Here is a 13,020-nt window from a genome sequence, read left to right on the forward strand (position 1 = left end):
ATAAACTTGCTTTCCCTGGAGACCCTACGCTTTACGGTTTTCTTCTACCTCTCTCTCTCTCTCTCTCTCTCTCTTTTATTTCTACACACAGAAGAGAGGTTTCCCACCATTCCCCCGATTTAGGGTTTTGCATTGTTCATCAAATCCCCCTCGGATTCATTATTAGACAACCAATTATCAGATACGAAGCTCAACCAGGTATTTCATGGTTTTTAGGGTTTTTCCAATCCTGAATAGTTTGTTTTCAAATCTACATGCTTGTTCGTTCAGCGTTGAAATTTCTGAGAGTTTTGCTCGATTATTATTATGATGCTAGATTGCTACCTCAGCTTTTGTTCTAAGTAAAAGTTGGGAAATTTTTGTTTTTTTGAGCCATAAAAGAGAATTTCTTTAGCTTTGAGACGAAGAATTTGATAATCTAAACTCGTTTCTAACTCCATCTGGGTATTGATTGTAATAGTTTGTTTGTTTATTTATTGATTTTTGTTATTAAGAGGTGGTTTGGAAGATGCAATTTTTTGATGCAAATGTTTGATATGATTGTAGATAAGTGCTGGGCATGTCAACAGCGGAGGCAGCATCTGGGCCCCGATATGCCCCAGATGATCCTACACTGCCGAAACCATGGAAGGGTTTGATTGATGGCAGCACGGGTGTGTTGTATTACTGGAATCCCGAAACCAACATTACCCAGTATGAAAAGCCGGCTTCTTTGCCTCCGCCTTTGCCACCCGGCCTCCCTCCTGCTACCACCACACCAAAGATGGCTGCCATTCCTGTTGCACATTCGAATGGGGTAGTGCCTCAGGAGGGGCAGCAAGTGAGCCAGTATCCTCAACAACATGGACATCTAATGGGGCAACAGATGCCGTCCTATTCTCAACAGCAGAGCTCGCAAATGCCACTTGCTGGTCATCAGCAGAGTTCTCAGTTGGGACAGGCTATGCAACATCACGGCCAAGTGTCACTAACGCCACAGCATATGATGCAACATCCAAGTCAGCAGATGATGCAGCATCCAAGTCAGCAAATTCCCCCGGCATCAGCGCAGCAGGCAGGACAGCACATCCCCCACCAACTGGGGCAACAAGCACCACCGAGTCAAAACTCACAAATGCCACAAGCACAAGTGCATCAATATTCACACCAGCAACAACTGCAGTATATGGCTTATCAGCAAAGCAGTCTTCCCCAGGGCCAGCAAAGTTCCCAGCAACAGACTCCGCATGGGCAAGCATTGGCAAATCAACAATCTGCATACCCACCAAGAGAGGAACATGATTTTCAACACAGAAATCAAAGTGGTTTTTCTCCATCTCAGTTTCAACAAGTGGGCGCATCATCTGTGCAGAATCTCCCTACCGGGACTTCTTCAGTACAAATGCCACCGAGAGCTGTTCATCCTTCTCAACCCCAACAATTTGGCGGCTCTTTGGGAAATATGCAACAGCCTTCTTCTTTTGGCCACCAGCAACAATCAGGAACTGACTTGGTGCACCATCAACATGGTTCTAGGTTTCAAAATCAAATGGACCCAGCAATCATTCATAGTCAGCAGCCTAATATGCCTCCCATTGGTTTAAGGAGGAGTCATGAAAATAATTTCCAGGGTAGAGTTGGAAATGAATATTACTTAAATGGTAACAATGAAGGGCCAACAGCTACTCAGCAGCCTAAGCTTGCAGCTATCCCAATGACAATCGCAAGAAGTCAGCAGGTATCTCTTACTTATCAGCTACCCATATGTGTATACTGATTGTATTGTATTTCAGTGTCCAACTTATCAAATGATGTTGTTGCTACTTCTTTCAGGAGATGGGAATCAGTGGTGTCCCATTTCAAAACGCTGCACCTAGTCAGGGCATGCATAACATGTACAGTCATGCAACAGGTGGTCCACCATTCTCAAACAATGGTCTGGTGAAGCCTTCATATGTAGGACCAACAAGTGTTCCTAGCCTCTCACCAGTTCAAGCTTATCTTCAACAACATGAAGTTACTGCAACGGTCTGTATTTGTTTTCTCAGTTGCTATCAGTTTGTATGAATTTGGAAATGCTCATCTTGTTTTGAAGAGACAAATGTGAAACTGGGAGTTCCCTGAGAATGTTGACTATTAGCTAAGAAGATTGGTAATATTTATAGGAAAATGAAAGAATTGGGTTGTACACTCTGAACACAAATTGGTAAAACTGTGTGTTTCTGGTGTGATTTATATATGAAGTTTATAAATGCATCAAAGTAGGCATTGAATAACATTCATAAATGTTCATGAAAGTTGTACTGTTCATAGTTCCAAGACGTAATAGTATGTTTAACTATTATTGATGCTAATCACCTCAATGGCGAATTTTAATGTTATAGGGTGGTAATGTTCCTGCACCGTTCATGACATTTGAAGATACTGGATTTCCGCCAGAGATATTGAGAGACGTAAGTTGTACATGTCAGAAATTGTTCATTCTCCTAGGATAGTAAATCAGTTATGAGATCCGTGCCATTCCAATTTGTATTATTATTTGGCTTTACTACTTTTGAACTCATGAGTTCTCACTTGTCGCAGGTGCGATATCTGCTCCGGAGGTGGAGCATATGTCGTACGCTGCACTGCTATTGGCACACTTACACATGCAACAACTATTCTCATTTTTGGAGGCTGCAAAATGAACTGTTGGAGCCTTTCTTGTGCATCTTCTAAAGGGTGGTTGGCCCTTCATCCAAATCACACCTGATGTGACTGGGATTTCTTGATTAATGGCTCCACCTCTTATGTCTTTATGCCCTCTTTTGTTGCCACAAGTTGCTTCTGTAAGCAACCATATACCCATGGGCTTTTATGTTATCTTTCTTTTATATGATAGTATCTAATGATGTCTGGGTCCTCTATTATGAAGTATACCTAACTTTTCCCTGACCATAAATCTATGTTCTTATTTCAGATATATTCTGCTGGCTTTGCATCTCCTACACCAATTCAAGCACAAACATGGCCTATTGCTCTTCAAAGTAGGGATATAGTAGCTATTGCGAAAACCGGATCTGGAAAAACATTGGGTTATTTAATGCCTGCCTTCATTCTTCTTAGACAGTGCCGTAATAATTCTCAGAATGGGCCAACAGTGTTGGTTTTGGCTCCAACAAGGGAGCTTGCAACACAAATACAAGAGGAGGTTTTGAAATTTGGCAGAGCTTCCAGGGTATCCTGCACGGTGGGTGCTCTTTGCTTGATGTTCTTATTCACAATACTTTCATTTTTTTAACTCCATGTTGGCGTTTTACTTATTTTTTCACTCTGATTGAATTCCATGATTCAGTGCTTGTATGGTGGAGCTCCAAAGGGTCCTCAGCTAAAAGAATTAGATCGTGGAGCAGATATAGTTGTTGCAACTCCTGGTCGGCTCAATGACATACTGGAAATGAAGAAAATTAATTTTGGCCAAGTATCCCTTCTTATACTTGATGAGGCAGATCGAATGCTTGACATGGGGTTTGAACCTCAAATTCGTAAAATTGTGAACGAAATACCCCCACGCAGACAAACTCTTATGTACACAGCAACCTGGCCCAAAGAAGTAAAAAAAATAGCGAGTGATCTTCTTGTTAATCCTGTCCAGGTGAATATTGGCAATGTTGATGAGCTTGCTGCAAACAAGGCTATAACACAGGTAATTTCTTATATACTGCATCTTTTCTGGGTCTTCAATATTTTAGAAAACTATTCTGATGCCATAAGTTATGATTTTAAACTTTGAGAGTTGTCTCATCTTTTTATTAAACCATGATAATAGAAATTTCTCGAATGTGGGGAACTTAGTAGGATGTGGTTTTGAACAAATCCCAAGGTGTGAATTAGCTATATAGCCTTGTCAGTGGGTTTTTTTCCGTACATGGATGGTAAGCTATGATGAAATTGATGAGAATGATTATGGTTTATTGAAATAAGGGATGAAAAGTTTTTGGCAATAAATCTAAACAATAGTGAGCAATGAGTTGATTGATTTTTTAATGTACTGCGAGGACTGTAATACATCGGAGCAACTGATTGCATACAAGTCCTGGCTGTTTGATGCTTCGATCTCCTTTTTCCGCATTTGATGCATAGGATAAAATTTGCATTATCTGTATTATAAATGAATTTTGTATGGGACCCTTTACATATCAGAAGAAGATTAATGTTTTCTTTTTGAATATCCAGTATGTTGAAGTTGTCCCACAAATGGAGAAACAGAGGCGATTGGAGCAGATCCTTAGAGCCCAGGAACGAGGTTCTAAAGTCATTGTTTTTTGTTCCACAAAGAGGTTGTGTGATCAGCTTGCACGTAGTATTGGACGTACCTTTGGGGCTGCTGCAATTCATGGTGACAAATCTCAAGGTGAGAGAGACTATGTCTTAAATCAGTTCCGGAGTGGAAAGTCCCCAATCTTAGTTGCCACAGACGTTGCTGCCCGTGGGCTTGACATCAAAGATATAAGGTTAGCTTATCATGTCTTTGCACTTTATGCTGATTTAGAGTGAGCATATAAGCTAGGTCTGTGTGACCTTGTTATTTTTGAAGAACTTGTACTTATCTTTCGAGTGTCTCATGTTACAATCCAGGGTAGTGGTTAACTATGATTTTCCTACCGGGGTTGAAGACTATGTCCACCGAATTGGAAGAACTGGGAGGGCTGGGGCAACTGGGGTCTCATACACCTTTTTCTCTGAGCAGGATTGGAAATATGCAGCTGATTTAATAAAAGTTCTAGAGGGAGCTAACCAGCAAGTGCCCCCAGAGGTACGAGATATTGCTCTACGTGGTGGGCCTGGTTTTGGCAAGGATAGGGGTGGAATGAACCGATTTGACTCTGGTAGTGGCGGCGGCATGAGGGATGGGGGTTTCGGTGGTCGTGGCGGCATGAGGGACGGGGGTTTCGGTGGTCGTGGTGGCACGAGGGACGGGGGATCTGGTGGTCGTGGTGGCATGAGGGAAGTGGATGGCAACTTTGGTGGACGTGGGGGCATGAGGGATGGCAACTTTGGTGGTCCTAGAGATGGTGCTGTCAGCAGCCGTGGTGGAAGAAATGATTTCTTTGGTGGGCGTGGAAACAGGGGACGGGGATTTGGGGGTCCTGGTGGTGGTTATTCTGGTTTTAGTAGAAATGATCGTGGGCCAAATGATCGGTACAACAATATGGATGCGCGTGGAAGGGGACGCGGACGCGGAAGATTCGATAATAGAATTGATTCTGCTGATAGGGGCAGAGGCAGAAGTCGGAGCCCTGAAACAGTTCGAACATGGGGAGGTTATAGCAGTAGTAGAAGTAGAAGCCGAAGCCGTAGTAGAAGCAGAAGCCGAAGCCGCAGTCGTAGCCGTCGTCAAAGGAGTCGGAGTTGGACAAGGAGTCGTAGTCGGAGCTATAGCCGTGGTCGTGGGCGTAGCTATAGCCCTAGCCCTAATCGCCGTCGTAACCGTAGTCGTAGCCCTAGTTATGAAAGATATGAGAGGCCCCATGATCAGAACATTGATAAGAAGGATCCTACAATTCCAGAATCTGAGGCTCCGCCTGGACCAGGAATGTCTCCTATGTCCCCTGGCACACAAGTCGACGCATCTCCAAATACCAAGCCTCAGGGGGAACTGCCAGTGGTTGAGGAAAATACTAAACAGGAGCTGGAGGAGACCCATACTATCACCCAGTGACTGAACATTCAATTCGTGACCATTTCTTTCTGTGGTACTAATTTGGTTGGTTGATGTTGGTTTTGCTTCATTAAGTGGCTCAGTTATCCCAATATATGAATCTGGTTTCTTACCATGAAGATATTTGCAGCAAATTGGAGTTGTGCTGCCTGGATTTCATTGGGTGATAAATGTATAACGAGATCAAAGATATTGTGAGCTGCTGTACGACTTATGGGGATGCGAGTGAGGTGTTGTAGGACTTCGAATGGCTCTAGTGAAAGCTCCTTTACCTGCTATTATGATCATACTACAGTTAAATTTGATTATTTGCTGGGAAAGCAACTTTAGATTATTTGTGCCCTGGTTACAAAATTGTATTAGACAAGTAGTGCACCTGCATACTATCGGAGGTGCTTATTATTTTACTAGACATTGTCATCAGATTTTCTTATTTTTTCATAGGAATGCTTTGATCTTTAACTTCTTTCTCAGTTCTCACAACATTATGACGATCTTAACAGTAGCTGCCCTTTCTTTATCTTGTTTGATTGAACCTCATTTCATGTTATGGTGACTTTGTTGGCAGTTCTCGTATATTATGCAACTCCAACTTTGTTTTACATTATGACTTCAAAATCGCATTTACTAGAGATGCGAAAGGAACAATAAACTCCTCATTCCCAAGTCTCTAATCCGCAAACCAAATGGAAGCAAGTGTAGGGGATGTTGAGCAAGGCATTGATCTACCTTATGAAAATTTAATAAAATTATTGATTAAATAAGGAAAAACCTTTCCTCCTTTTGAAATTTAAGCCTTATTAGACTTGTCGCCCATGTTTAGCATAAAAGTGAAGACACTCCAAGAGAACAAAGAACACTTTGTCTTTATAAGTTTATAGATGTAATGCGATGAGCCAATAAGCTCTTGTCGAGTACTTTGATCTTAATTAAAGGCTGGTAGCCTAAAGGTTTGAGCAATGAGCATGTCTTATCCAAAATATAAGAACATCTGAATGTAAAAGATATCCCATGCAAAGCTTGCAGGTAAGCATAAATATGGATATAGAAATAAAGATTCTTAATTTTCAAGCATTACTCGTTAAACAGCGACAAGCGTGGCCCGTGGTTCACCATTGTACCGATATTGTCCAAACTTAACCACCTGATAGGTGTTGGGTATTAATCACAAAAAGTCTCGATACAATTGGGTAAGAGCCACCCACTTATAAGTTATATTGTATTTGTCACTTTTCTAATATGAGATTTTTCCTCTCCAACACGTCCCCTCACGTGCAACCTAGCTATAGGTCTGCACGTAAAATTAATTAATCCAATTCCCACATTGGAAATTGGGACACAAGTCTCATATTGGAGACTTAGTCAATACAATCCAATGCCCACATTGGACACTTGGTAATAATCCAATCGGAATATTCTTATGGCAATATAAAGAACCCAAATTCAGGCCCATGATAATTGGAGACGCAATGGAAGAGGGACCCGCTCTGATACCATGTTAAACTGCGACATTGTGGTTCACCATTGTACTGATATTGTCCCAACTTAACCAACCGATAGGTGTTGAGTTTTAATCACAAAAGGCCTCGGTACAATCACCCACTTATAAGTTATATTTTATTTGTCACTTTTCCAATGTGGGATCTTTCTTCTTCAACATTACTCTGTCTTTATAAGTTTATTTATAGATGTACATGTGATGAGTCAATAAGCTCTTGTCAACCCTCCCTCCCTCCCTCTCTCTGTCTCCTTAAGAACATTCCTCACTTAGTCTGCAAGTCTAAATATTCTGATTATATAATCTGTTTCTTTGTAAAAGACTGGATATAGTTTGCATCAAGTCTATGCATGTTCTATTTTCACTCATCTTCCCTCTCTCTTGTTCCACTAGTCTGGATTTATCAGTTTATCTTTCATATAACCAGAAAAAGGAAAATGTTAACATTCAAACAAAGGAAAACTTTTACTTTGAAAATCTCTTAATATGAACAATTAATTAGGTATTTGTGTTAGTAACTATCTGTTTCTCAGAACCATTAAAATTATATGACTCGTCGATTGTATTAGGTTTTGCATCTTCCTTGTAATTTATTAGAATTTTATAATTTTAATTAAGAAAAAATACTACTACATCACTGTCCTCTGTACCTTCATATAGCAGAATCTGATACCTATACCTACTACCAAAGGAAGCTTCTTGCAAGTTTCATGTATCCAAATTTTCTCAGTTCTTTTACTATTAGTTTCATAAGTTGACAAATTTCAACGAGATGGATATGCACCAACCAACAATTGAGTCTTCTATTGACCAAAAAAACAATAAGTCTTGTTAGAAATTCATTGGAATTTTACGCCTCAGTTGTTTACTTATTATTAGGAGTCCTTTAGGGAAAAGAAGTCCAAGAAAGCTAAGCTCATATGAAATTGGGAAACTTGACCTTCTTTTCTAAAACGCAATCCTTATCATCATGTATTGATTTGATTGCATTACAAGTTGATCAAAGGACAACAAGGGTTTGAAACCCTATATATATAGGAGGTTTGCATGAACAAACTTTTGCAATAATTGTTCGATTCTTCCAAAGCCTTGTCTTCAAACCAATACGCAAAGTGTTCTTGGTAAGAATTCTTAGATTGCAATATGCATTTTTTTTTCTTGCAATTAGAAACTCTAGTTTGGCACACATGAGATACTTGTGCGATTGTTATCTTTTGTTTCCAACTTCATCTTTGTATGAGCGAGAGCTATAGGTTTTTCTTTTAGTTACAGTTTAAGCTTTATACTATATCGATAATCACACTCAATTCGCCTTTATTTTATTTTGAATGGAGTAGCCACAATTGATCCTTAAACAAGAACATGATATTCATATTCTCGTCTCATACACAACTGTCGGAACGTATTGTTCTACCACAAATTTCTGAATATATGCCCTTAATGAAAACACACTATCATATTTTCATCTGCATATTTCAGACAAATCTAGTGGTTTCTCTGTAAGGCCGAAACGACGTAGTTTAGCAATTTTTAACGGACGGGACAAATTCCACAATTTCCCGCTACTCCTTTTTTCCCCGTGGCGCTCCCGAGATATTGCTACGGGGCACTCTCGACCTTTCACAATCCACGAAATTCCCATCTCTAAAACGCACCGTTTTGCGGGAATCTCTTTCCGCGTTTCCCTTTGCTTTTTTCTACACACTCTCTCTCTCTCTCTCTCACACATTCACCGCCTTCGTCCCTTTCACTCTCTCTCTCTGTCTCTCTCGCTTTCTCTCTCTAAAATGGTTAGGGTTTCTTAAGCGCGTCTTCTTCGCGTGATTTTTCAGAAACAATGTTGCAGATAAACCCTAATTCTCTCCGCCAATTCTCCGATTCCCGCCTCTTCGAGCTTTCTAGGTCAACCATGGATTGATTGATTCAGCTTTTTTTCTTCTTCTTGGTAATAGCCCTCACTAACTCCCCGACCTTATTTCTCTTCTCTTTCGTCTCTTCGCCCTTGCTTTGAATTCAGATACTCGAAGCTTCTTCGACTTCGTCCCAGTCCGTTTCTTATTTCTCTGGATTTTATGAGGTTTTACTACTTCTTCTGGAAGTAGAAGTAGGATTTCAATTTTTTTTTTTTTGTTAAGTGTTATTGATATTGTTGTTAGAGTTATTGAAACTTTTGGGGATTGTTTAGGTCAGGTTTAGGGATTTGGAAGTTGAATTTCGTGTGGATGAGTAGGCTCGGGTATTTGACTTGCTGAGTATCTTTCAGATCTAATTTTGGGTTTGGTATTACTTGAATGGTCCAGTATGATTGCCTTAGCAGCCCAAACTTTGATTGTTACTCCCTTAATTTGGTTTTAGATTTCTCTGCTCATGTTACCTGAATGGGTTGGGTGAATTGTTATTTTGTTTGCGAGAGAGTGTTAGCCTTATTAGTCAATTTGTTTGAGAATGGTTCTTATCACTCTATTTCCGTCGTTCAAACTTATTTTGTTGTCTGGTGTAGGCTGACATTTTGTATCCTTGAATTGTATAGGGGTGGCAGTCCTTCAATCGAAATGTATAATGTTCCTGAACATGCAAATAATGACGTTTATATGGTGTGTTCTTACTTCTTAGTAATTTCTTGACTATCTTGCTTTAGCATTGTTAGTTTCGATCCTATTTTGAATAGTAAGTGAAGTTATTGTATTCTTGTTGGGTTATTGAGTGTTTGTGACTTGACTTGCAGATCCAAGGCATGGAACCAAATATGCATTTTACGACTCCCTTTGAACAAGTTGATGCCATGTACAACGAAGGAGCCCCCGAGTATGTAGTTGATCAGGGCATGTATTATCCTACTGCCACCAACTATGGGTACTACTGTACAGGTACGTATAGGCGGTTTTTTTTTTTTTAATTCTGGTAGATTAAGGTGATGGCTAATATGTCTCATTAATGTTGTTTAAAATGAATGTGGTCAGGATTTGAATCACCCGGTGAATGGGAGGACCAACGTAGGACTTTTGGTGTAGATGGTCCAGATGTCCAGTACGCGGTATGCGACTCATGATCTCTCTCTTCAACACACGTATAAGATTGCAGAATTTCTTTAGTGACTTATTATCTGTGGTCATTCTCAAATTTGTCTCTTCGTTTCAGGGTGCGCAAAATGAAAGTTTGCCTTATGTATATTATACACCTGGCTATGGATATGCACAGACTTCATACAACCCATACAACCCTTACATACCTGGTGCTATGATAGGTGTTGATGGCCAACAGTATTATACCGTCCCCCCTTATCAGAATTCTGTCTCTTCACCTGCTTATGTCCCTTTTGTTGCTCAGCCGGATGTCATTCCCAATAGTTCACCTGACTCTTTGTACGATACTGGAACATCTATTAATAGACCTGGTGGAAGAGGCCTTAAATATAATTTGAATTCAGCTTCTGCAGCCTTCCCTAACACTCCTAAGCCATCCTCGAATCAGATGAGCCCCTTGACTAGGTTATTAGAAAGGCCAAGAGGCAATGTTGGACCAAGCAAGCCAGCTGTAACTCATGGCAGTGTTTCTTCTGGTCGTTTTCCAAACCCTGCTCACCAGGTACTACTCTTTCCGGTGTTAAGGTTTATACGCACACACACACACCCCTACCTTTGGAGTTTCTAGTAGCATTTATTGAGGAGGTTTCTAATGTTGATTTCACTTCTTTTCATATGTTCAGAGTAGAAGTGCATCCGGCTCAGTTCCAGCCGTGGATAACCTTTCAAATGGGAAAGTTTTGCCTCATCATAATCAATTGAAGGTAGCAATCCCTGTAGGTAATGGCTTGTCTGATTTTGGATCGGGTGCACAAGGACGAGATGCTGTGGCTAAGCTTCGGCCAAAGTTCCATGTTGGCAGGGCCTTGAATGATATACATGGTAATATAGAGCCGTTGAGTGAGCAGAATTGTGGTCCTAGAGTCAATAGATTAAAAAAGCAATTAGCTGTTAAAGCCTACACAACCAAGGCAGGAGATAGTAATGCGCAAGGAAATATCATTATTCGCACTGATCAGTATAACAAGGATAATCTCCCAGTTGATTATGTGCATGCAAAATTTTTTGTAATAAAATCATACAGCGAGGATGATGTGCATAAGAGTGTTAAATACAATGTCTGGTCATCCACACCGCATGGCAACAAAAAACTAAGCAGTGCTTATGAAGATGCCCAACGAATAGCTGCAGGGAACCCTGGAGGCTGTCCTATCTTCCTCTTCTTTTCGGTGAGTTATGCAGTATCCTACTTTTCAGCTAAAATGTATAAATCTTCGGGCTTTCTATTGGTTTGTCTATGAACAGGAAATAATATTGAAGCGGTGCTGCTAGTGATTCATTGGTTATGCTAAATTTGAATTTCCCATTTACAGGTAAATGCAAGTGGTCAATTCTGTGGCGTCGCAGAGATGGTTGGCCCGGTTGACTTCAACAAGGATATGGACTTTTGGCAGCAAGATAAATGGAGTGGGAGCTTCCCTGTTATTTGGCACATTGTCAAAGATGTGTCGAACACCAGTGTTAGGCACATCGTATTGGAGAACAATGAGAACAAGCCGGTGACTAATAGCAGGGATACACAAGAGGTATATCTAGATTATTTCTATCTGCATTGCCTTGATTATTTTTCATTGTTGTATTATTAGTCAACCTGTATGATGATGTTTCTTAGTCATGTCTGCTGCATGTTTGATGGTTGGTTATCCATAGTTGTTAGCGTGAGATGGATGATTTTTGGTAGAACCTAGACATGTACAGCTCAAAGCTTCTAATGTTTTGTTTTTGTGATATTGTTATTGTTTGTTCACCGAACTTAGTAGAGTGGGGTTGCCTGAATTATTTCAATATATGAATTGTATTGTTATGTCTTTATACCCCTCCTTGAGTGGATTTCTAAGAATATCTCTGATTTGTTAACTAATTAATTTTGTTGTGCAGATCATGTATAAGAAAGGCTTGGAGATGTTGAAAATATTCAAGAATCACATGATGAAGACCTCATTGCTTGATGACTTTATGTACTATGAAGACCGTCAGAAAATCATGCAGGATGAGAGAGGCAGGTTTCTTGTTAGAAATTTTGAGACTCCATTCTTAGTAACAGCATTGGGACCCCCACGCAAGCTGAACCCTGTTCGTGAGCTGCCTCACAGCAAAGAGGAAAAAGACACCAAACCTAATGATGCAAACAACTCAGAAAAGTCTCTGGTTTCTGCATCTGAGCAGATTTCCTCAAACTTAGATGTTAAAGATGCGAGTATTAGGAGTGAAAATTCAGAGAAAAAGGCACTTGAAGCAGAAGATGATGCTGTATCTACCTTAAAAATTAGTTCGCTTACTATTGATCCAAAGCAGGTGGAGCTTGATTCTTCAGCTGGTGCTGCTACTGCTACTTCAAAAAATGTTGATGTTGTCACTGTAGGCTCAATTCCTGTTAGAGTTAATGGATTTGCTGAATCCTTGGGTACTTTAACTGTTGGAACGATCCCTCTGGATCCTAGAGCACTAAAACTCGAGAAGGGCAGTTCTCTTAACTAACATGGGAGCAATGAGAATGATTCTGAAGCTATTCACAGTTCGTTTTCTTAGTACTGTTTTGTATGGTCGAGGTGTCCATTGGATCCTGAGTTTATGATATACTCAAGTCATGGTTATAGTCAATGATAGAGTGGACTGACTCAGCTATGATGTAGTCTCTATTTTTGCACCCCCCTTTTGCTCCGGTTGTTTCTTGTCCACCCTTTTACTTTTTGGGGGTTGTGTTGTTGCTGGAAAGAGAAATACAGATTTATATTCAAGATACAAAAAAATTTCTATTA

General features: G+C 40.3%; 2 protein-coding genes across 5 annotated transcripts; both read left to right on the forward strand.

Annotated features, from left to right (window-relative positions):
* LOC133712911 (DEAD-box ATP-dependent RNA helicase 40-like) lies at positions 1-6,146 on the forward strand. Of its 2 annotated transcripts, XM_062139023.1 has the most exons (9): positions 1-198; positions 547-1,717; positions 1,813-2,007; positions 2,364-2,432; positions 2,939-3,208; positions 3,314-3,664; positions 4,195-4,472; positions 4,597-5,714; positions 5,811-6,146. In XM_062139023.1, the coding sequence occupies exons 2-8, from the start codon at positions 560-562 to the stop codon at positions 5,678-5,680; spliced, it is 3,405 nt and encodes a 1,134-aa protein (XP_061995007.1). In that variant the 5' UTR covers positions 1-198; positions 547-559; the 3' UTR covers positions 5,681-5,714; positions 5,811-6,146. The 2 variants fall into 2 exon arrangements, with proteins under 2 accessions (XP_061995007.1, XP_061995006.1); XM_062139022.1 differs by having other exon boundaries at positions 4,597-6,146.
* A 2,745-nt stretch (positions 6,147-8,891) lies between these two features.
* LOC133708999 (YTH domain-containing protein ECT3) lies at positions 8,892-13,020 on the forward strand. Of its 3 annotated transcripts, none has more exons than XM_062134595.1 (8): positions 8,892-9,123; positions 9,709-9,772; positions 9,904-10,045; positions 10,139-10,212; positions 10,317-10,763; positions 10,885-11,430; positions 11,575-11,787; positions 12,140-13,020. In XM_062134595.1, the coding sequence occupies exons 2-8, from the start codon at positions 9,731-9,733 to the stop codon at positions 12,737-12,739; spliced, it is 2,064 nt and encodes a 687-aa protein (XP_061990579.1). In that variant the 5' UTR covers positions 8,892-9,123; positions 9,709-9,730; the 3' UTR covers positions 12,740-13,020. The 3 variants fall into 3 exon arrangements, with proteins under 3 accessions (XP_061990579.1, XP_061990580.1, XP_061990578.1); XM_062134594.1 differs by having other exon boundaries at positions 9,117-9,255; XM_062134596.1 differs by lacking the exon at positions 9,709-9,772.

The sequence above is a fragment of the Rosa rugosa genome, chromosome 5 (assembly GCF_958449725.1).
Source record: "Rosa rugosa chromosome 5, drRosRugo1.1, whole genome shotgun sequence".
In the NCBI taxonomy this organism is placed as follows: Eukaryota; Viridiplantae; Streptophyta; class Magnoliopsida; order Rosales; family Rosaceae; genus Rosa; species Rosa rugosa.